At 44.4% G+C, this 24186-nt stretch overlaps 1 protein-coding gene and 1 long non-coding RNA gene across 20 annotated transcripts in view; one reads left to right on the top strand and one right to left on the bottom strand.

The window, feature by feature from the left end:
* The window catches only part of KCNMA1 (potassium calcium-activated channel subfamily M alpha 1), a 779939-nt gene that overhangs the window by 215137 nt on the left and 540616 nt on the right, over positions 1-24186 (bottom strand). For all 19 annotated transcript variants that reach the window (XR_015156775.1, XR_015156776.1, XM_086381835.1 and 16 more), the window contains 5 exons: positions 23856-23966; positions 20726-20831; positions 18908-18990; positions 15381-15450; positions 9497-9652 (listed from right to left, as the gene is read on the bottom strand). Coding sequence is in view for 17 of the 19 variants with exons in the window: in XM_086381835.1 (XP_086237961.1) it covers positions 9497-9652; positions 15381-15450; positions 18908-18990; positions 20726-20831; positions 23856-23966 (526 nt within the window). In the remaining 2 variants the exon portion in view is untranslated. The remainder of the gene's footprint in view (positions 1-9496; positions 9653-15380; positions 15451-18907; positions 18991-20725; positions 20832-23855; positions 23967-24186) is intronic.
* LOC147342864 (uncharacterized) lies at positions 9541-16426 on the top strand. The gene is made up of 2 exons (XR_015156778.1): positions 9541-9670; positions 11251-16426. It is a non-coding gene; the product is annotated as an uncharacterized LOC147342864 (long non-coding RNA).

Here is a 24186-nt window from a genome sequence, read left to right as displayed (position 1 = left end):
AAAATTTCCTTTCTTCTTCTCAGCACTGTTTAGCTCTTCTGGATCTCATGTCCTTTTATTGATATGATCCCCATGTTGGAAATCCAGCATCTTCTGACCCACTGATACCCTCCTTTAGAGGGCTGGGAGTATGGTTTTTAGCTTTTTTACATCCTGGCTCAGCAAATTGGTCATCATCTCCCTCCCTGGATCCAAAGCAGCACTTGACTTGAGCAACAAATTCTCCCAAATGACAAGGCATTATGGTCTTATCAGTCTTGCTTGGGTCTTTTCCATACTAAGGTGCCATGGAGGGAATGAGGGCAGATACAAGAATTTACCACCTTTGAAAAATATCTTATTTTTCATATCATGTATTTAGGCATACTTGGAGAAACCTAGGATACTACTTCTGCAAATACTGCGAAGTGATTTCTGTTCTTAGAAGCCATAAATTTGAATACAAAACCAAGTAGTGTTTACCTTTAAAGCAAAGTGTAATTGTCGGGAAAGTACTGAGTGAAGAACATAAAGATCCAGCAGCGATCTGGTCTTTGTACTATCATTCCCATCGACCATCTTCTATTTTCCCTTCTCCTATTTCTTCCTACCCTACAGATTAAATGACAGTATTTTAACTGAAATGCATTATCTTCTAAATTCTAAAGTGCTGTGCACATTTAGGATGCTATGGTAACTAGAGATCTTGACAAAACAGCTCCCTTATCAAATCAGTGGTGGTTTCTTGCTTCACACCCCTGAGATATGTAAAATGGTCATCTCAGAGGTCCAGGTCCCTCATCATTATTCTGGGCATAGATTTATATTTGATATCACTTTACGGCAGGGATAACCAAAAGCTTTAGTAAGGGAATCTGAGATTTTATTCCTAATAGTTTAACAGCATTTTGAGATTTTTGCTTGAAAAGTCAGTGATGGTGGTTAGCACCCATAAAACCTAAAAGTTAGAAATTGTAGTGGGTGGGGGGAAGGTGAGGAAGATGCCCAAGTGTACTCAGAAATGACTCAATTAATTAAAGGCCAATAATCTCTGAAAGAGCTTGTTTTGATGTTGTACCAGAGGCTTGGTCCAGAGGGCCTTCCTTCATGTTAGTGACAATAGCCTACCAGCTGATAAGGGCCAGGGGGAATGGCAGCTTCTCCTGGGTTTCACTGAGTCCTGGCCACTGCAGTTTCTGGGGCTCCATCCTCAACAGGCACAGGGCTTTGCATATTATGTAATCTGTGTTACTTCCCCTTTGCTCAGTCCTTGCCAAGAGCCAAATAAAAGAATCCATATGTGATTACAGCTATAAAACCAAAAGGAAAATATTAGACAAAAATATAACATTTTGGGGTTTCTAAGTTTGTTTTACCTTTAATGCTAGGCAGACAGTTTACACAAATCATTTTGCTGCAAAGTAAAGAATAATGAATTAAATGTGTTCCCTGTCACCATCAATCATGTACGTTTGCCTTTGATTGACCAAACATATAAGACACATGAAATGACTTTCTAATCATGTTAGGGGGAAGAAAAGAGGGAGAAGGGGAGAAGATGGGGAAAGGGAGTTTCAACCATTTTTATTTTATTGAGAAATTCCATTGACATTTTCTGGCAATCTTCTAACATGCTGTATGGGCTTCTCTTTGCTAATAATGTTTGCCTTGAGAATTTGTAAAGGTCTGAGAACTCTTTAATTCAATGTTCTAGAAATTACCAGGGCCAGAGGGGAACAGAATCCTTGTTAATAGTTCATGGATTAATTCTCTCTTCACTTGAAATCGTTTCCAGGGAAGTTGTTTTGCATTCAGGTGGGTGTTAGTCATCTTGGGCAGAGTCAATAGCAGTGGGGGAGGCAGGTAGAGCCCCTCATCTAATGAGATTAAAGTAGGATGGAAAGAGGGTACACAATGATGTTGCCCCAAATGGGATACTGAAGTTCAGCAAATTCATTTCAATTCATGGGCATTTATTTTGATTTGTGAATTTAAACAACACACTGACTGGATTTTCTGGCAGTCAAAATGGTTTAATAACCAAATCTAACCAGACTCCATGCATCCTCACCAAGCATTATAAAGCTTTGAATTTCTAGTTTATATATGGAGTCAAAGCTCTTTAATTTGGCAAAGGAACCACATATAGTAGCAGAGGGAAAAGTTTTCAGCACCATAATCACCTCAAATTTTAAGTCTCTGCTGGTCCTGCCCCCACCCAGCTATCTGTAATAAAGGCTGGTAAGACCATTCATTCATTCAAAATGCATATATTGAGAACCTACTGTGAATCAGATGCTGTTCTAGGCACTGGGGAGAAGCAAGTAGCTCTAGGCTTCAGGATGCTTACACTGTTTATGAGAAAAGAGGTAATACACAATAAATACCATGGAGAAAAACAAAGCCAAGAGAGTCAACAAGGATGTGGACATATGGGGTGTGGAGGCAAGGGGGATGCAGATTTTAAAAATGCAATTCTGATGTTTTTCTCACATGGAAACTTTATTCTCCCCATGAAGTCTAAGAGAGCATACAGATCCTTCCTAGAGAATATGTAAAGTAGGCCATCTACTCCTGGTAGGGACCCTCAGAAGCCCCATCAAAATTTGTGAAACTTGGTCACTTTCTTCCTGTTTTTCCTACATTTGCCAGGGAAACTGCTGATTTATAAAGCATCCCTTTATTATGTAAAGCATCCCTTTATGTATATATATATATATATATATATATATATATATATATATATATCCCTTTGTATACCATCTTCATAGATAGGAGAGCTCAACATTGCAGAGATGTCAATGCTCCCCCAAGAAATCCCCAAAACAGACCCACACATACACTGTCATCTGGCTTAAAAACAGTGGTTCCTAGGGGTACTAATTATGTAGGGTTTCTTAATCTAGGCCCTGGTTACACAGGAGTGCAATTTTGTGACTATTTAACAAGCTGTCCATTTATCAGATGCACACTCCGGTTTGTATATTATACTTCAACAAAAAGTTTGTTTTTAATCCCTTTTTAAATATGTGATTTTAATGTTTTAGAAAAAGGTCTCCCCGAGAAATTAACACTAAACAAGGACATGAAGGATGTGATAGAGGGAAATCAGAAGCTATCTAGGGGAAGAACATTCCCATCAGAGGAAGCAGCCAGTGCAAAATTCCTAGATTAGGTAAACAGAGTGTGGATGATGTTAAGGAGCAGGAGATTTAGGAGACAAGGTCTGTGAGGCCACAGGAACCTGACTTCATGGGACCTATAGACATTTGTAATAACTTTATTCTGATGAGATGGGACACCATGGAGAGATTTATGCAGAGGGGTGATGGGATCTGACTCATGCTTAATAGGAGAGGGATAAGGCAAGGCAGGGAGGTCAGTTAGGATGCTGATCTATACTTTAGGAGATAGATGATGGTGGTTTGGATCTGATAATAAAGTGGAGGTAATGAGAAGTGCACAGATTCTGGGCTTATTTTGAAAGTTGAACCAAGTGGATTCTTTGCTGAATTGAATATGGTGCATGAGAGGAAGAAAGGAGCTAAGGGGGAATCCCAGAACTATAGCATGAGCAATGGAAAGGATAATCTTGCCAACAGTGCAATGGGAGAAGATCAGGTTTACAGAAAAAGAACAGGAATTCAGCTCTGGATAGGTTAGGTCTCAGAGGAGATGAAACATTCAAATAAAGATGTTAAGCAGCAATTAAATAAACAACACTGGGGTCGGGTTCTGGATGGAGATATAAATCTGGGAGTCATCCATAGGATTTATGAAAATAAATGAGATGACCGAGGAAATGAATATACGTGTATCAGGAGCAGCTCTCCACTGGTGACAGATGTCTGTAGAAGTCCACTGTTATACCATTTGTGATCAGGGTGACATCATTCTTGGGTATGGAATAAGCAACAGTTTGCATCTCACTATCTAACACCCCAAGTAGGTTTACTTTGCCAAGTGAACCCTCTTCTCTGGCACCATTAGGATTTCCTCCTGGAGCAGAAAGCCGCTTGGATCCCAGCCTTATCAGTTGGAGTCTTGGCCCCTTTTCATAAACCCTGTCACCCACCTCTCTCCCAATCCACACAGGGTTGAGCTCTGCTTCTCACATGCCTCCCTCACCTAGATGAATACTTCCGGTTTCCAGAGCTTACACACCCATCAGCCAATAAGAATTTCTTGCTATCTCCCAGAAGCACCTACTTAAGTCAATCAGCTTCACCTCCTGAATAGGCCATGTGTAATGTCATTTCCTTCTTGAGAGCCTGTTCATTTTCCCACCTTGACTCATCCAAGCCTAAGTTAACCCCTCACCTGTCTAATGCCATGACTTCTGCCCCTATAGAGCTGACCAGAGACAAAGGCCAACAAAAGCCACAGGATAGGGCTGTGCAAACATGTGCCCAGACATCCCAGTCAGAACAGAAGCTTCTTGAAGCTTATGAGTACCTCTTAGCCATAAAGATAATAGGGTTATTAGCACACTGCTTGGAATATGGTAGGTGCCTGGGGAATCTCTATTGAATCAAGAGTTCCCATAACATAAACAACAGAAAGCTAAGGTTCCCTCTTATCGTTTATCTTATTTCCTATAGAAATACTCAAGGATGGACTTGGAACCAGCATTCCTGGTTTGACACGTGAGTTTGCCAATTCTGAGCTTTACATTCTCACACAAGATGCTAAACTTTCCTTAACCCACAGAACCTGTCCCTGTACAGAGGTAATGATAATACTGCCAAGTTTGGGTGGTTTGTGAAAATTAAATGAGACAAAGCCCATACTGCATTTAGCACAGGGCTTGGTACATAGTTGGAACCCAATATAGTCTAGCTATTACTAAAGATTCTTGATTTCTATTTCCATAATGTTTTTATACATGCATACATACAAACACACATATATACATAAATATAACCCAAAATAAAGGTACTAAAAACAATTCCCTTGGCTACAATTAGTACTTGGACTCTGTACTGCTGACAGTGTATCTCAATGTGACAATGGCAATACTGACAAATGGTTTCTACATACAGCAAAGTCCACCTCGGCCAAGATACAGTCTGAGGGACTTCCCTGGCAGTCCAGCAGCTAAAAGACTCCACACCCTCAAAGCAGGGAACTAGATCCCACATGCCACAACTAAAGATCCCACATGCTACAACTAAGACCTGGCGAAGTCAAATTAATAAATGTATTTTTTTAAAAAGATACAACTTGAATAACATGGGCCTGATTTCCCTAGTGCTTCCGTATTCAGAAATAGACGATGTGATAGAAGAGACTGTGCTGTAATCAATCTTCAGTAAATTTCACCCATAAATTCCAAATCTTGTCAAACAGGGAAAACAAAAGAAGTGCATCATGTATTCCTCCAATTTCATAATCGATTTATTCAAATAATATAAACTTATGGAATACATACCATGTTTTAGGCTCTGTGTGTGTGTGTGTGTAAAATGGTAGATTAGCAGAGTTAAAATCATCGGCGATCCTGAGAACAATTTAAATGTGCTAAATTCGAAGGCAGCACGGATTGAAAAGAAATATCAAGAGTTAATCACTCTCTAAAATACAACACCCACACACATAATTCTGCATGTCCAAGGACAGCTAATCCTAGTAAAAATAATAGCACAATTCACAAAGACAGCAGGTCAAGCCCCAGCTTGAAACCAGATATTTTGAAGACAAAGTTTAATATTACCTGGCAAATCTCTAAAAAAAAATTTTTTTTTCTAAATCAATGGATCTTAATTATATCCAAGTGAGGATGCCAAGAAGAGGATACACGTGGCCACTTATTCATGGATGAGGCAACAGCAGATAAGCTAAGTAGTTCATTTGTCTTGGTCGGTCCAGAAGATGTTAGGAAGATACTCATTTGAACCTGACAGGCAGGTGGTAGGAGATCAGATAGCAGTCAATGAACAGGATGTTCTGAGCCCGATTGATTACATAGATATTGACAAGTCACAGGAATCAGGGTACTTGCCTGCACCCCTTCAAGGCATTCAAGGGTGAGAACTGGGTCCTGGTGGACAAAATGCTCCTTCACCTGCATCATAAGCAACAAGCTGCTGAGCCACAAGACCCCTGAGTGACCAGTCTGAGCTGCTTTCATTAAAGGTACTGACTTATAAAGTTAGGGGATTTGTTCAACAAATCCCAGCACATGAGAAACTACACAAGCCATGTCTTGAAGGTTAAGTGGAGCAAATTAAGGACAAATAGTCAGAAATAAGTCTTTAACAGCAGTTAGGAATTCTTAAGGAAACTTAAGGCCTTCCCCAGTGGCTCAGAGGTAAAGAATCTGTCTGCAATGCAAGAGTCACAGGCTTGATCCCTGGGTCAGAAAGATCCCCTGGAGAAGGGCATGGAAACCCACTCCAGTATTCTTGCCTAGAGAATCCCATGGACAGAGGAGCCTGGTGGGCTACAGTCCGTAGGTGTCAAAGACTCAGACACAACTGAAGCAATTTAGCATGCACACATGCACACAAGGAAACTTAAGGAATTCATTAACCCCAAAGATATAAGCTAAAAATATAAACAGATTCCCCAAAAGTTTAGATCAATTCAGAGGAAGGCTTTCAGAGGCAATGACTTGGCACCCTAGGGCAAAATGTCTTTGAAAGTGCCCTTGCTGAAGGGATAAAGAGGTGTTCCCCTGTATTTTCTGGTACCCCAGGGGTGGGTCTCTTTGGTATCTTCCATTTATCAGCAGTCCCTCTTTCTTTCATGGAACTTTATCACCCTCACTGTCAGGCTTGGCTTTTTGGCCTCATGCATTCCGAAAGCCTGGTGGACAGTCACTGTGATACGTCATTCCTGTTTCAGTCTTGTCCTGTCTTCTTTCAGCAGGGTCAGGTTACAATGGATTCCACAGGAGGAAGGAACAGACGTCATATCTGCCCAGGGCCAGGAAGAGGGTGAGCTCACACTCCACCTTCGGCTTCCAGAAATGCTAAGCTTTCTCAAGGGATCAGGTCCTGCCGAAGCCTCATGCCACATCCCTCCATCCCTACAGGCCTGCCTCTCCCCATGGAAGATAAACTCTCTACCACAGGACCCAGGGGACACTGCAGAAGGAAGCCATTTCTGCAAACAGTAATCCAGGTATAGATTCTCTTTTCCATCCAACACCCCAAATAAGGCTTTGTGACCCCTGGAATGTGAGACAATATGTAAAATATGCCAAAGAGAGCATCATTATGGTGTTATTATGACCTAAAAGAAACAAGGATCTGGAATGTGGAGGATAAGAGCATGAAGACAACCCTGCAGAATTGGGAGTGTGTGCTTCAGATTGTCCTTATTTCAAAAGAAAAGAAAAAAAAAAGCATATCACTTGTTATATACAGGTCATGTGCCTTAAAAAATTCCATCAGAAAGATCACCTGAATGTCAGAAGGTGAAGGCCATATTCAAAGATCTACCTCCAAACATGGAGGGGTTGGCCCTGGACACAAATCACATGATAACATGACCCTGGGAGGGAAATGTGTTCTGAGTTATACCAGGGCCCGACGAAGCCTCTCCCGCAGGCTCTTCCTAAATAGGAACTGGCCAGTGGGATTAGCGAGGGCTGGAGGGGACATCCTTGGCTACAGAGGTGCGGCCCTTTAGAGTCTTGAGGAAATTTGGACAGAAGTTCTTTCTCCCTGCTGGTAATAACACTGAAGGATCAGCGTCACATCTATTTTATTAATTGTCTTGACAGGCAGATCTAGTTTCCACGCAGGCACCACAAAATCAAAACATACGCATGTCAAGTGCCCCGTGTGGGGTGGGGCCCTGCCAAGGCCGTGTTCTATCAACACCAGGAAGCAGAGCCAAAGTCCCCAGATCATGTGTGCTGGTCCTGTGGGTAATTCCCTGCTGGAAGAAACCACCAGAGTTCGCTTGGTGACAGTCCTTTATCCTGGTCTGGGCTCCTTGTGTTGAATGTAAGAGCCCTGGGAGACACTAGGCTACACATGGCTTTGAGGCTCGTCTCTGGGTCCAGCCACAAAGACCTCCCTGCTGCCTCTATTTGCCTGCCTTCAGTTGTATCCAGGCAGGGACTGGCAGCCTGGATTAAAGGAGCCATTTAAAGAAAAGCAATGTCCTTATTTGTGAGCTGGGTCTGAGCCAGGATTCTGCAGAGTTGAGGTCTCTGGGCACATAGTAAAGTGAAGGATATTTTCGTCAAGGCATCCGTCACTAAAGTGATTGAAAGGACTCCAGGATGATTTGTTCTTTTCTGTAACGTTAACTATAAATTGGCTAAATGATGTAAATGAGTTGGGCAGAGAGGGTGAGTTCTGAGATGAAAATCCTATTCTAAGTCACACAACTTACGGACGCCAAGGGTGAGCCCTGACAGGGAGTTAGCTCATCACCTGCATTCCCATCCTCCCTACCCACCCCTGTCTCTGCATCCAGGGTCACTCCCGACTGCTGGTGGTGGAGGCAGCAACAACAGCAGCAAAAGGCTGGAGAGTTCACACCTTCCATTTCAGAGTTTCTGGCCCCTTTGCAGGATCTCTTAGTGACTGACTCACTTCCTACCTCAACCATTAACAATTCAGGAAGCGGAATGTAAATAAACAAATAACAGGGAGAGGAATATAAGGCTAGATCTTGAGCTAATGGCCACCAATACCAAATCAAGGAGGCCCAGTCTAGACAGGATTTACTGCGCTGGTTTGCTACCTTGTCTGTCTAGGCTAAGCAGTCCAAGGATAAGGATCACCAAGAGCTCTCAAAGCCCACTTAGCAGAGTCCTGGGTCCTCAACCCGATGTCCTAGAAACACTCCTGGCCTGGCATGTGAGGACAGAGTTGGGTCTTCCTGTGTCTGAGTTAGTCCAGTGGTCAGGGGCCACTTTGGGGACTTTGGAGAGGCTGCCCAGTCACCCTAGGGGTGAACTGCTGACCGCCTGATGAGTATATCCAGACCGCCCATCTCACGGTGTAAAGGGCCCTGTGGCCTGGGACTCAGTTCCTCCCTTGACTCTTCATGCAAACAACCATGGCATGTCGGCCCTGCTGGCCTCCTTGATTGTGCAGAAATAAATAAATGAATTATGTTGTTGGGGTTTGGGCTTCAGCACAAACACATGGTCTGCATTTATCCGCACAGTGAGAGGTCCAGCAGCCACTTGATGTAAAAGAGCAAAATGATAATTCTTTTCTTTAGGCGCTCTGGTGCCATATGGAATGTATATAAATCATATTTTTGTTTTAACAGCGGAGGCTTTGTTGATAGATAAACATGTGGTTTATCTAAAAAAAGAGAGAGGATCATGCTTTGAACAATCATTTAATGGCCATGGATGTGCCAAATAAAAATAAAAACATAATTTTGAAAGAAGCTGGCCTTGTGCCCAAATCTGTAACAAGGAATTTCTCCTTAACCAGAGTGGTTAAAGCCCGTCGATCTGTTTTGAGTTTAAGTTGTGCTCTCTACTCAACCCCACGACAAATTGAATCCGGGGCTAATGCGCTCTAATCGGACGAGACGTTACCTTTATGAATGACCTCATGGAGAAGAGGTTGGCGAGCATGGTGGAGAGCCCTTGAGCCAGGCAGCTCTGGGCGATGAACCCCAGCTTCAGTTCTGCGAGGCAGATTGCATCATCCCCCTCTTTCCAATTCCAGCTCGGGATGTTTAGCAGATGGGCCTGCGGAAACAAAAACAGGTATGAGACCTTACTTTGTTAAATGTTCAATTGTTTAAAGTCTCCTCTGGGAAATGCAGTATTTCCCAACTGCTCAGGGTCATCCAGACTCCGCCTTCCTCTCCCTTGCCTGGGTCTGGCATTTCCTGCTTTATTCAGCTCTTCTGTGCATTAGATCTCAGTCTCCCTGCAACTCTGCTTCTGCACCTACCAGGTCCAAGTCTTCCCCTTGGGTTTGTCACTGAGCCAAACAGAGTCCAGAGAGAATTTCCTCTTGTGACAGACACGTCAACTTGTGCTACTAGAATGTCTGGCTAGGTTGTTCTAAACTGGCTCTCCAAAAAACCTTAAGACTGTCAGATGCCTGTATATTTTAGATATCTTTTTTTATCTGCCTTCCCAGATCTCTCGCTCTATGACTCCTGAGCTTGAGTGGGCATCCAGATCAACTGAAGGATTTACAAACTGCCACCCTCTCCCCCCACAGGTTCTGACTCTTTGCGGGTGGGGTAAGGTTGGAGAATTTTCATTGCTCACAGGTTCGAGGTAATGCTGAGCTAGGAACCATTTTTTGAGAAGCACTGCCCTAAATTATCAGGCATGTCACAGTGGAGACATGTTACAATCTCTTGCAGATGGACTGATCCTATTCACCAGCGAGGTCAGACCCTGAAACGAGGACCCAGCGGCATAATCATCCAATTATTTTTAAGTGGCATGAAGCAGAGAGTCAGAGATAATACACTAGATGAAAGAATTAAGGCTCAAAAGTTCTCCAGAGTTGGAAAATGGGCCAAAGAAACAACCAGAAAAGATTCAAAAGGCCTTAATGTCAAGTACAGCACTTAGGTTTAAAAAAATCAATTATATAAATCCAAAATGAGAAGCCCTTATTTGGCAACAGATATGAGGGGACAGAAAAAAAAAAAGTGTTTGGGTAAACTAAAAATCTCCAAAAGAGGCCAATCTGTGACAGATTACAGAAAAATCCAACGGTAGTTCGTCAGAAACTGTCTCCAGATCATGGGACATACAAATATTCTCTTCTGCTGTGAACTGGTCAGGCTACTTCCCCAGCATTTGATCCAGTTGTCAGATTAAAACAGTCAGATTTAAAGAGAAGTTGACAACTGAATAACTCCCAGAGATAAATGACAGGCTTTAAGACGAGACATGGTTTCTAAACAAACATCTTTTGAAGAACAGTTAAGGAGCCAGCAGCATTCAGCCTGAAGAAGCGCCACACCTCCAGGAAGGCAGGATGGTTACCTGGACATAACTCAGGTGCTGCTGTGACCAGGAGAGACCAGGCCTGTCTTGCTTTGGTCCAAGGGCCAGAATTAGGAATGACTGACTGGTGTCTATTATAACAAAGAAGCTTTGGGCTTGTTTTATAAAGGAAGTTTTTAAGGATGTAATTTGCCTAATAACTGGAGAAAGTTACCTCCAAAACTGCAAGGTCTTTGTCCCTAAAACTCAGTATGCATTTCTCCAAGACTCAGTAGATAGACTTATGCTTTGCACAGGACACTGAGTCAGACCTTTCTAGGCTTCTACTAATGCCAAGACTCTATGGCCCTGAAATGACTATTTCTCTCCAGGTATCAGCAAACACAAGGAGCACAAAGGAGGAGTCCCTTCACTTTCAGGGCAACATACGATCGGTGTGCTACTAGAAAGAGAAGACTCCATTGTGGAGCCACGACCAAGTCCAGTGTCCAAGCTTGGCTTTCAGAAATACCACTCTTGTGAAATTCCCTCTTACAAAATCCTGTTCTGTAACAATCTTGTGAATCCTAATCCAGCAGTGTTTACTCCTGGGAAAGCTGACTGTATCCTCCCCAATGAAAGCAGTTAAAATAGTCCCATGTGTGGGCTATAGCAGATGGGAATTTCTGTCAAGCTAAGTATCAGAGACCTTCCCACATCATAATTCATCACATCCCAATTCCATTAATTACCCTGCCCTCCATCCCATTTCTCTCCCTATCCTTCACTGGCTTAAGAAGCCCATTTTTCCCCTTTATATCCCTGGCATCATAGAAAATATATCAAGCTAAGTGGAAAAACACTCATCTGCATGAGCATCATCTGAGAAGAATGAGGATAAATTACATCTAAGTCATGAACAAATAAATCATCACGTGTGAAAGGAGATGTGGGTGGTCCAAGCCCCAGACAGACAACATGTAACCTTCATGGCACCTTCAAACAAATAAAAAAATCTTTTTAAGATGATCTTTCACATCCCCGTGTGCCAATTGTAGGATTTTAGGTCTTGGGTCCCTCATGTACCCATCTGGTATTGAGTTCCTTAGACATGCTGTTACACAGAAATGTCATCTGTTTCACTCGTCAGCCTTGTTTGGCTATCATATCTTCTCCAGTTGTGGAGCAGGGAGTCACCAGGGACCTGCCAAAGGTTGGAAGGACTGTGTTCACCTCCCCCCGCCACCCCCCCCGCCAAAAAAAAAAGAGAGGAGACTGACCCAGGATTTCAACTCGTTTGCTTCTGGTGACTCTGTATTTTTTCACTTTAGGGAAATGTGGGTCCAGTGGGAGATGCCAGCATATTACTATGTAGGAGTCTAGAGGCAAATCCTCTCTCATCTGGAGAACCAGCCCTGCTAAGGCAGGACCAGAGCTTTCCTCTGTTTGAGATCAAAGGAACGTGAAAATAGGCTGTTCTGGAAACCAGAACAAACAGATTCCAGGCACAGTGCCATCTCTCACTACACATGCAACTTTGGGGAAGCCACCATGATGAAGAAAGAAGGTCATCTCAGAGCAAACACCTTAACATTTCTGCTCAAGGATAAGGATTTACAGTGAGAAAGCTCAGAGAACGTCTCTCTCCATTGGCCCACTGGGACTTGGCTTCAGGTCATAGACAAAGATCTCTTTTTCTAGAGTCTGCTGGGAACATTTTAAAAATCCATTGATAGTGAAAGCATCAGGAGTGACATTTTTCCAAGATGTCATAAACCATCCTTTCCTTCAAGAGTTTTAAGCCATTTGCACTCAAATAAGAAAAAAACCCTGTGCCGCCTCCTTTCCATGTTAAGAGATGGTGAGATTGAGTGTTTCTCTCCTTGAATTCTACTGGGGGAAACAGGTGGACTTTCGAGACCCTCAGTCCTTCTGTAAGTCCTACCCAGAGGAACCGCAATTTGGTTCAAAAGCCTGTGGCTCGACTGAATGAGAGGGTGGCAGTTGGCAGTTCTGTCTTAGTTCACTGTCTGCCAAGTGACCATGAGTTATACCCCTCAGAGATGCTCTGTCTGAGACAGAACTTAGACCCATGGTCTGCAGTGACACTGAGATACTGAAATGCACAGACGGTTAACTGAGGGTTCAACGAGATAATGGATGTCTAAGCTCTTTTAAAACTGTAAAATATGACACGAATGTCTGAGATTATGATGATGATAAACTCAGAACCAGTTTTATATGGAAAGAAGACTGCTTTCCTACATCCCTAGATCCTAGAAGACCACCATCAACAGATCATGGGATATTGAAGTTCTTCCTATTTTAAGGTTGGTATTCAATTATGGAATTAACTATCCTCTGGAATATGCTGACAGTCATGTAAGTGTACATGCATGCAACAGGTTCTTTCCCGAAAGCAAGTTTGTTTTGTTTTGTTTTTTTGAAAGCAAGTTTTAATGGATGGAGATCTATTGGCATCTAGTTGTGGGTAAAGAGAAAGTGCTAAGAAATGAAGAAAAGTAATATTATAAAGGCAGCTAGGAGGATCTTAGAAAACCAGCAAAATTGTAAAGCAAGGTGAAGAACGCCTATTTGCAATTCTACAAGGAATGAGATGACAAATAATGACCAGTGGACTTCCTGTTCTTTCTCTACAAAAGGAAAAGGAAATGAAAAGAGCCCTGTGACAAAGTCACTATGCCCCATTCACTCTCACACAGACTACAAGAACAAAGTCTTATAAGCGACTTTTCCTAACTCTGAAACCCAAATAGATTGGGGTGGTTCTAAACAAAATGTGTTTTAAGCAATTAATCATGGGTCGATTGATGTGTTCGTCACTGTTTCTGAATAATGACAAGGCAGAGGCTGTAAAAGACGTTCAGCTTGCCCTGATCATGTGAATACTGACCAGTGGCATCTGGACCCTAGGTCCACAGAACTACTTCTGAGTTTGACAAGAATCACAGAGCTGAAATTCTCCTTAATTCCTTGAAGATGCTGTATCAGCACTCATTGGAAGGAGAAGAAAAGGAACTGACATCCCTTTCTAAACATGCAACATTCATTTTCCTATTCAATCTAAATTCAGCCCCAAATCTAAACAATGGCTTAAGGCACTCCCACACTAACTGAAATTTCAAATCACAGAGGAAGGAGGGAGAGTTCACAGCCTCAAGAGCTTTCACCAGCCACAGCCTTGTTCATAAACTTCACGTCCGCTACAGGGGCTGCTGTCAAGACTTCTCCAGATTGGTGCTGGTGGATTACCAACATCCTCACTTTCTCTTTAGTGTCCTGGGTTTTCCAGAGACAAAGAAGACACTGTGACCCTGGGTGCCCACCACCCAACCCACTGGCTGGAGCCCAGTACAGTCTGCAGGGGAACCACCCGGGAGCACTGGGAGGCAGTGGGCCGTGGGCAGCCTCCCAGTCATTGCCAGCAGGCTCCGGTCCACAGTACCTCCGACGGGCTTCCACACAGCAAGAGGGGACAGTACTTGCCAGCAATTAAGAAATAATGGCAGGGCACTGGCACATTTGGCAGAATGGAGTCCTCTCTGGGTCACCTGACTGCCTATTTCGTAGGGAATATGGCCCATAAGATGGGACAAACGCTCGCTCACAACCCAGCAGGGAGTCATTCTGTCCAGACAGGACACCTGGCGGCAGGTACTGAGCAGCCTCCAGTTTCTCATAACTGGTTCCACATCAAACACAGAGAGACGCCACCTTCCCTCCCCCAAAGCTGTTTTCCTTGGAGTCTCCTGGCAGCCAAGCAAAGGAGTACTGCCCCTGAATGAGAGACAGGATTGTGGTTTACGGAGAAGGAATCATAAGGAAAACAGCGTAGACTCCAACACTGGTTTTCTTTCTGATCCCCCCTAAACTGTAACACGAGGAAAATCCCTCTATGTTTAATCTCTGGAGAGCCAGCTGTTTTCCTCAATTCAACTGTGCACATGCTCACCTTGAGTTTGAGAACTCCGTGTTCCACATTCTCCACCCATGCACGGTCCACCCACCCCAAGTTCACCTGGTCTCAGGGAGAAAAGTGCCCTCACTCACCTGGGACACTCTTCACCTTGACTGCAAAATCCCTGAGCACATACCATTTCCATGTGGGCTTGGAGGAGTCAGGCCAAGTGCTCACCAAGTAGTAGGCATTCATTAAATACCGATGGAAGAAATGAGTGCAGCACACAGAAATGGAGGTTGTTGGAGTGGAGTCTAAGGGCATATTGATATTTCTGAACCCAGGAGACCAACAAATGCTTCCTGAATAAACGAGTCACTACGTGAAGCAGTTTCGCTCCAGGGACCACCTGCAAACAAGGTGTCTGGACTGAAGAAGTGTCCTGGGAGGTTTTCACCATCACTCCTCCTTCTCCAGGTCTCTGGATGGCACTGGGGTGTGTGTACATGCACGCACACACGTGAGTGTGCAGCTGGACCTCATACTCATGAGAGCTTGGACCCCGCCTGTACCTCTGAGCTTGGGACAGGCTTGCTACTCTACCTTATTGTGATACTGCAGCATCTGAGTGATGATTCTTATCTTCGGGTGGTAGTTCTTTATGGAGATGACTCTGAAAGAGAAGAGAACAAAAGCTGAGCCAGGGTCTGCCTCACCCTTGGAGTCCAATGGGGAGATTCATTTGATTACATCCAAATGCAGTGCCTATGGGGCCGGCAGCCAGGGCCTTCAGAGGTTCTGTGGGCACTGGGCCAAGTCAAGCTGCGTTTCCACCACCATATCCGATGGTCGTGTGAAAAGGAAATCACAGAGCGGCCATAGACCATGTCTTAGACATGAAAGAAGAAAGAGATCCTGTGATGCCATGATGACAACGTGTGTTTACTGGGCATGGGGGGTCTGGAGCGGCGTGTCACGGGCTTACTGCCTACCTAGGCATCTAAATAAAGCAAGTTCTACTCGTGGGGCCAACAGAGGTTTGCCATCTCACATACCCTAGGGAGGAGCCCAGAAACAATTTGCTCTGAGTTCAATATTCCAACAACATGAGACAACGTGACAAATCAGACAAGCAGCCTGACAAATGATTCTAATTGTCACGCACACATGGCTACTCTCACAGAAATGATTTCTGAGCAGGACTCTTAGGAGGGGATCCATGACTCAGCCTTTGAAAGTTAATAGCATCTAGATGACGACTTTGATGCCGGTTAGATAAGTGCCAAGGCCTTGCGGAGGTCGTGGTCTGCTGGAAAATTCCCCCGAACTGCTCTCAGTCCATATTTAGTATTAACCACTGCCTGCCCCCATCTCAACCCTCCCTTCTGTTCCCCATAACAATCACAATGCTGAAAGGGGAGGGGCTGGGGACAGAGGACTAGAAACACCTGCATACTAGTCTCAGCTGCTACACTAACAAACAGGGTGACCTTCAGGAAATCCCTGGGCACTCTGTGACTGTTTCCTCATCTGGACAGTGGGGGCAAGGGTACCTGCTTTATGTATTTCACAGGCTTTGGTATGAGCAGCACATGAAAAACCAGATGTGAAAATGCTTTGAAATCATTAAAAGCTCTCTCCATGTGTAAGTTATGGTTTTTGTCATTACCGACTCTGTCAGAGGTGACATTGTACATTTCCTTTTGTGACAAGGAAGGCTAAAGAATAGAATTCCACAAAAGGCCCACCTCCTAAGCCTAATCAGAAATGCAAGTGCGTTTATCATGACCACCCCCACAAACTTCCCACCAGGAAGTGCTCTACGCTTCATCCCTTTTTGTGCAAAGATGGAGAGAAAGCAGCCAGGAAGCAGCTTTGTCTGAAAAGCGACCACTTGTGAATTTAGGAAATGGATCATGCAGAAACCTCTCCCGGCACAAATTCACCCTGGGCTTTTACACTTGAAGGATTTCATTTTATTTTTGAAAAAGTGTTGTGTTGGCCCATGCTTATAACTCAAGGACTTTGAGCCTCTGTCAGCTCTCGGAATTCAGTTCACAGCATCAGCCAGTTTTCTGCATTAGCTCATTTCAAACGGATCTTTGACATTTTAATTTCAGAAGGGGCAGATTGGTCTCATTAAACTAAGGAGAAAGGAGGATTATACAAATAAGGGAAAAACAGAGCCCATTTTTTAACCCTGAGCTTCCCACTTCCTTCTGCTGGCTGGGCCTTAGTTCTGATTCTGGTTAATGGATGGCTTAATCACACTTCTGATACTACCTTTATTCAGTCATTTTTTTGCCGTGGCATAAGGTGCCCTATATGTCTTTATGTTAACCCTACTGTCGTCAGGACTTAAACAGAATATTGTGAAAAGAAACGGCCACTTCGAAACTATTATCAATTATTCACTTAAAAAAGTAAAATAAAAGGCAGTATCAGCCCCAAATTTCTCCATGGGGTCAAAACATTAAGCTTCATCTTCTTTTGGTTTTCCATTTGACATTTTGAAAAACAGTGTTCTTTAAATCTACAATTTTATCACTTTAAATGACACAAAAATGTGAAGGCTAGAAATCTAGTTCAAGGAAACAGTCAAGTGAGGCACCTTAGGCTGGGGCCACTGTGGTCACTTTGGAGCTGTGACTGGTTAGGGGACAGGCCCAGATGTGGCAGCAGGTCCCCCATTCCACCAATTCCCTGTAGCCTGGGAAGCCCAGTGCCTACAGAAGTTTGTGCATTGATTCTTTTAAGATGACTGCGCTAAGCATACTGTCGAAGAAAAGTGAGCAGAAAGAGCACTCTGAGCCAGATGTCACTTGCCAGATACAAAGACCAGGTGCTGAGAGGAGGATGGACGTGCTCCAGAGGAATTCCGCCCCCTCACTGATGGGAAAGCTCATGGCCCCACTGAGGAAAAGCCAAGCCAAGGAGAGGCAAGCACTGTAGTGGTGCAAAGGCAACTTCCTAGCCTCTGTCCCAGGTAAATTCCCAGGACACAGGAAACCAAGCTGCAGGGAGAAGGGAATCTTGGTCTAGACCCAAGGGATGGCTGTTCACAATTAGCCAAGAGTTCCTGGGAATCTAGTGGGAGTGAAATGTTTCCTCTTAGTTCATCTTTTCTCCAGAAGATTCTCTTTAGGATCCCCTCCCAGTTCTCTTAACTACTCTGCAATTTATGCTCCAGTCAAGAAGAATCCAAAAAGAGCTTTGACTGTCTGAAGCAAAATATCTTATCTTTCTGGTCACCGCATAGCCCCAAGATGTCTGTAACATGGGTCTATGTGAAGAAAAATACGGAATATATTTTGATAAAAACAATAAGGAGCAGAAGTTGGCCTGAAAATGGGCTTAGATGGGCCCAGCCTATTGACAACAAAGGCATTGGGGAGCGTTTTCCAAAGACTGACCGCCACTCCCCCTCCCCCACCCCCACCAGGAGGCGTTCTGTTAAAAAAAAGGCTGGGGGGGACTGTAGTCAAATAGGTTTGAGAAACTCTCTACAGAACATTACCTTAGAAATTCATATGAGTATTCAAAGCACTGAGGAGGCTTTCAGTAAAGAAAACTATTTTGTTTGGGGAAACTGGTTGAAACAAGCCAATTGATCAACAAACCCCTCTTTGTGGGAGATATTGATGAGTGTGCTGTAGATGCACTTGGAATGCTCTAACATGGGGCTTCTTATTTGGGGCCGGACAGTTTTCTGCTACAGGGGGCCATCCTGTGCATTGTAGGATGCTGAGCAGTAACCTTGGCCTCTACCCACCAGACATGAGCAGCGCTGTCCCCTAACTATGACAACCAAGAACACTTCCAGATATTCCAAAAGGCCCCCCTAGTTTAGGCATATTCCCAGTGAAATCTCTTTCCTTTGCTAGTCCTGCACCTCACGTCTGGTTGTGAGCCCTCGTATCTTTTAAGGCTGACGATGCCTTGTGTCATTGCCTTCTGCACCCACCACGGCCTCAGTTCCCCCACCCTGGGCCTATGCAGGTGGTGAGCTAGAAGGTGGCTAATGAGGAAAGAAGGTCCTGCAGAGACGGTGCTCTGCAGAGGGACCCAACAGAACAGCAAGTGGCCACGGAGCACCTAGCCCGGAGCCCTCCCCATCTCCCTGAGATTACCTCATGATGTTGGAGGCATCTTCAGCGTCGGGGTCTGCGCAGTACTTATTGGCAAGGATGAGGCACGCATCTGCTGACTCTATCTAAGACACCAAAGAAAATCACAGAACATAGAAATATGAATAGCCATCCTTGGTTGCAGTCTCTCTCTGCTGACAGCTCTGGGGGAAACTGGTGCTTTGCAAGGAAAAGAAAAAAATAATAATCCTGAGAGATTATAGTTTTTGTCAAAAGAGTAGGTTGCAAGTTCTTGTTATGGTATAAACATTTCATCTTGTTGCTGCTGGAAGGGACAACGTGTACCTTGGTAATTACACTTTTCATTTTGCATAGCCTCTTACACAGAAGCTTTCTGTCTTGAGGTAACAATTAATTAAGGCTTTCAGTCCCTCTCCACCTCCTTTCCCCACCATCTGCACCATCATCCCAACTTTTCCAATCGGGAAGTGGTGTTAGGTGGGTGAAACCCCTTCTCTCAGGCTACCAAGCTAACTGAGTCATTGAGGATTCAGAAATTTAGACTCTTAAGTCCTTCATCTAACCTTTTTTTCACATCTTAAATGTGGAATAAGAGGAAATGAGAGCCCTAACTCAGATAATGGCTCAGTACTGTTTAGTATTCAGTTAGCATTCAGATATTCAAAAGACAACAAATCTGAGTGTGAAATGGTATGTTACAGATGACCTTGAAAGACAACCTAAAGACTTAGCTAAACATGTGCCAACAGAGATTTATTCCTTTGAGAGGATCACAAGTTGTGCTAAGAATTGCTTGCAACTAAATCAGGTCCATGGACAATAATTATTTCCCCCAAGTTCTCCTAAGATTTCACATTAGACATAACTTGGATCGTGTCTGGATAATAGTAACTAGACTCTGTAAGCGAAAGAATTCCCATGCTGGCTCTGGTCGGTCCTACTTGGGATGTTGTGTTTATGACAGACTATTTCTGCATTTGATGGGAGGGCATGGTTTTCTCCATGGTATGTCACAAGTTGTCTCCAGTTTTCTTTCTTTCATAAAGCAAAGAATTTGCCCAAATTCTTTTGGCTTATTCATGCTTGCCAATTACATTATTTACTGAATTATGTAGTGACCACAGTAAGCACTGAGATGTCAATGGATTCAGAATATTAATCTATCCCCAATGGCATGCAAATACGGAACATGCTTACAAAATCCATATAAAATGAGTACAGTAGTGGATGCCATTTTGCTATATCCCTTTCCCTTGTAAGTCTTAGGTGTGTGTATAAGGAGATTCTAACTTAGTAGGTTCTAGACAGAAAGACCAGCCCATTACCAAGTGCTGCCAGATAGCTACATGCTTAGTTGTGTACCTTTAGTCTTTGCTGAGGAAAAAAAGGAAGCTCAAAATGTTTGATGGCTTGGGTAAACTTTATTTATACTTTATCCTTCATGTTCCTTCCTGATAGAAATAACAGATTTCAGAGCTACGCTGAGTCCAATTTAAGTATTCAAAATGGGGATGAGTTGATTGCTATGTCATATGAGACCACTGAGCCCACACAAGTGGTCTGCTTCCTTTAGCAGTGCTGATATTGAGGGGCCCAGTGATGTCTAGCGTGTTACATACAAGCAATCCACATATGGACTGCTCATAGCTGGTCTACCCAGTGCCAGCAGAACAAAGTCCTGGGACCAGTGCAAAGGTGATATCAAGGTTGGTAGTATCTGATTTATTTTCTAAGGGCTTTGGAAGGGACTCTTGGCCAGGTCAGGAGGCATGTCCTGTCACCCCAGAGTCACACACCCCCTAGATGGAATAAAAGCAGAAGTCACTTCTTCCTTCTTACCTTGACTCTTGCAAGATCATGTGGATTGAGGACTGAACCCTGATAAAACTCCACCTGAGTAAAATGTCGTTTGAACAGAGCTTCCAGCTCCAGGTTAGGGGAGATGCTGTTCAAGGAGAGAAGAAACAGCTGTTAATATAGCAGAGTCGGGTATTCAGCCTCCGTGGCCTCCCTTCTCTCCAATTTCCACAGAGAGAGACAAGACTTTCACCTTCAGAGCACCCTCTTTCTTGCCATAAATAAGAGGCTCACACTGAAGAGAAGTAAAACCCCAGCCCAACTGAAAATCAAAACCAGTACCAAGTTAAAATGAAGAGTTTCATAACCTTTATAGAGTCTGAGGCCTCTGCGGCAAAATGTCTTCATCACAAATGGAATCCCTATTTTTTAAAATTTCATTTCACTCGCTGTTTTCGTTTACTGATTGATTTGTTCATCTGTGTTGGGTCTTAGTTGCGGCACGGTGGGATCGACCTTGCTTCATGCAGGATCCTTCTTTGCGGTGCACGGACTCTCTAGCTGTGGTGCAGACTCAGTAGTTGTGGTGTGTGGGCTTAGTTGCTCCACAGCTTGTTGGATCCGAGTTCCCTGACCAAGGATCGAACCCATGTCCCCCGCATGGCAAGGCGGATTCTTAACCACTGGCCCACCAGGAATCACTATTTTATGAATGAAGAACAGAGGCTGTGACATCAGGGATCAGCCAAAGGTCTTCCTGGCAGAGCTTCCTGCTGTTCCTTTCACTAAAAGCCTTTTCCCTACTTTCCCACCTCATGGACTTCTCAACCTCAGGAACTGGATCAGAAAAAAGTCTCCTCTGAGTAGACATACACAGAGTCAATCCACTCCCAGTATTGTTCTTGATTCAGCCTTGAGCCACACCCTGCAATCTTTCCCATTGCAGGACAAGGATTAAAACATTGGTTAACCTATCCATTCATTTATTAATTCTGCAGAGATGAGAAACCCCTAGTCTCTGTTAGGTACTTCACTAGGCACTGGGAGATCACATTCAGATAGAACCTACTAGGTGCCAAGGACTGAGTTAATCAACTCTTGCCTAACACAGGACTTAGTAATGATGATAACTGCTAATGTTCTTGACCAGTTGCTATGCAACAGCCACCATTCTAAGCACTTGACAAATATTAACTCATTTAAACCTCAGAACAACTCTAGAGGAAGGTATGTTATTAACCCAAAGCTTGGAGAGGTTAATTAACTGGGCCGTGGACGACAGGGCTGACAATGATAGATGCTGGGGACACAAAAGTAAATCCTAGCAACTGAAGCATTAGCAGCCAGCTTGTTGATTTGGACTAAAGCAGTGGGTGAGAGAAATCCATCTGCCTGTGCAAGTCCAACTGGTCTTCCAGATCTGTTACAAGCAGGGCCTCCTTCAGGAAGTCTGCCTGCCCTGGTAATACAAGGAGTGGTGGTCTCTCCCCAATACAGATGTCCCACGTGATTCTGCCACTTGATTAAACTGGCATCAGTACATTAATAGAACTATGTTGTGCTCTAATTGCTGCACACGTGCTCATCTTGAAATGTCCAAGCAGGATGACTTGTCTTCACCCTTCCACATGCTCAGCAGAGGACAGGCCCCACAGCTGGTCATCAGTGGCTGAGCAGTTAACTGGATCTATGGGTTGAGCTCCTGTGTCCATGGCCTGCCCAGTCCTTTCAGAACTTGGAGAAGTCAGTGCTAAGGAGAAAAATGCTGGTGCTCAACCATGGTTGCCAGTTCCATATTCACAAATGTCAAAAGGAAGCAGATGTACAGGATGACCTTCACTGAGGTTGTAGGGAAGTCAGCCTCAGTGAGATCCCAGAGCAGGACTGAGTCCTGGGTGGTCAATTCCGAGTGCAGCTTGTGCAGCCCAACACCAGCATGTGAGCTCTGTCCCTTGGCAGCGAGGGGCTAAGACCTGCCCCATGATGACCCCATCTCCATAAAAGAGGATGACAGTGCCACCCACGTGAAAGTGCCTGCATTCTCCATCTCTCCATCCCTGTGGTGGGCTACCTTTTACCTAAGAGGGGACCAGGCAAAAGATCTCAACAGCAGTGGATGGAAGGGAAATATCTTGGTTTCCTCCCCTATAAAACAAACTTGATTAAGTCCTACCACCTAAGTCCACTGTATAGCCTAATATATTTTTTCTCCCATGATAACAGCTAACATTTATTGGGCACTTACTGTATGTCTGATTCTCTTTATATGTGTGCATGCTAAGTCACTTTAGTTGTGTCCCAACTCCTTGCAACCCTATGGACCATAGCCCTCCAGGCTCCTCTGTCCATAGGATTCTTCAGGCAAGAATACTGGAGTGGATTGCCAGGCCCATCTCCAGGGGATCTTCCCAACCCAGGGATTGAACCTGCATCTCTTACAACTCCTGCATTGGCAGATGGGTTCTTTACCACTGGTGCCACCAGGGAAGCCCACTGCTCTGTACACTTGGAATGAATTTGCTTTTCATTCTGTTACTAGCCCAAGATGGTAGGTAGAAACCATTTTGACCTTCCCATCTTATGGAGGTGGAAACTGAGGCCCAGGGACTTAATTGGTTCGGGACTTAGTTGAGTCAGGATCCAGATCGTCCCCTGAGCTGAGCATGCACTCTTGCTCCCTCTTCTGATTTAAGGAGAGCCTATGGTGACCAGCACTGTGTCCTACACTGAAGGTTCCTAGGAATGACAGCTGCTGTTGCTGTTGTAATTGCCTAGTACCCTGCTTACGGTTACTTCTGTGTCTTGCTTGCGCACTATGTTAGTCCCACACTCGTAAAGAATCCACACCAGACACTGTGGACACAAGTGGACTGCACAGATCCAGACAGCTTTGGGGACGGTAATGATGTGTTTGACCAATAATGACCTACTGTCATTTGCCAGAGTCACCTCCACAGAGGCAGGTGCTACTCTCATCACCAAATGACTGGGTTGCTTCCTTCCCATCGTTCCTAGAACATCCTCTCCAATGAACCTAGCAGAGATGGTGGCTGAGTCAATTCTGTCCTGCCCTCCGGTGCCACTCCCACATCACCCCACCTACAGACACTCAGGGGGTCCCCTTGTGCTGCCTGGTTGGGTGGAGGGTCTCAAAACCACGGGGGCCTCTTACTTGTGAAGAAAGACGATCTCCACATTGACATCGTCCCGGTCCTTGTGCAGAAAGTCCTTCAGGAAGTTGGAAACGCTCTCCAGTGTGATGTGTCCACAGACCACTATGTGCCTGAATAAGAAAGGCCAGTTAGATGAGGCCATTCCAGAGACGCCCTGGCACCCACCCCTGGCAAGACAGAGAAAAGCGCACAGCTGCAGGGAAGCGTTCATGACCTCCGAGGAGGCTCGTAAAGCCCAGCTCCCTTCCCCAGAGGGCTGTGAGGCAAAGCAGCAGGGCCAGAAGGTGCTCAGAGACTCCTCGACAGAAAAGCATATGGCTTCTCACCTGA

Source organism: Bos grunniens, chromosome 28 (assembly GCF_055505025.1).
Source record: "Bos grunniens cultivar Pamir isolate PY7600 chromosome 28, Bosgru_T2T1.0, whole genome shotgun sequence".
Lineage (NCBI taxonomy): Eukaryota > Metazoa > Chordata > Mammalia > Artiodactyla > Bovidae > Bos > Bos grunniens.
This window is presented reverse-complemented; position numbering and strand designations above follow the sequence as displayed.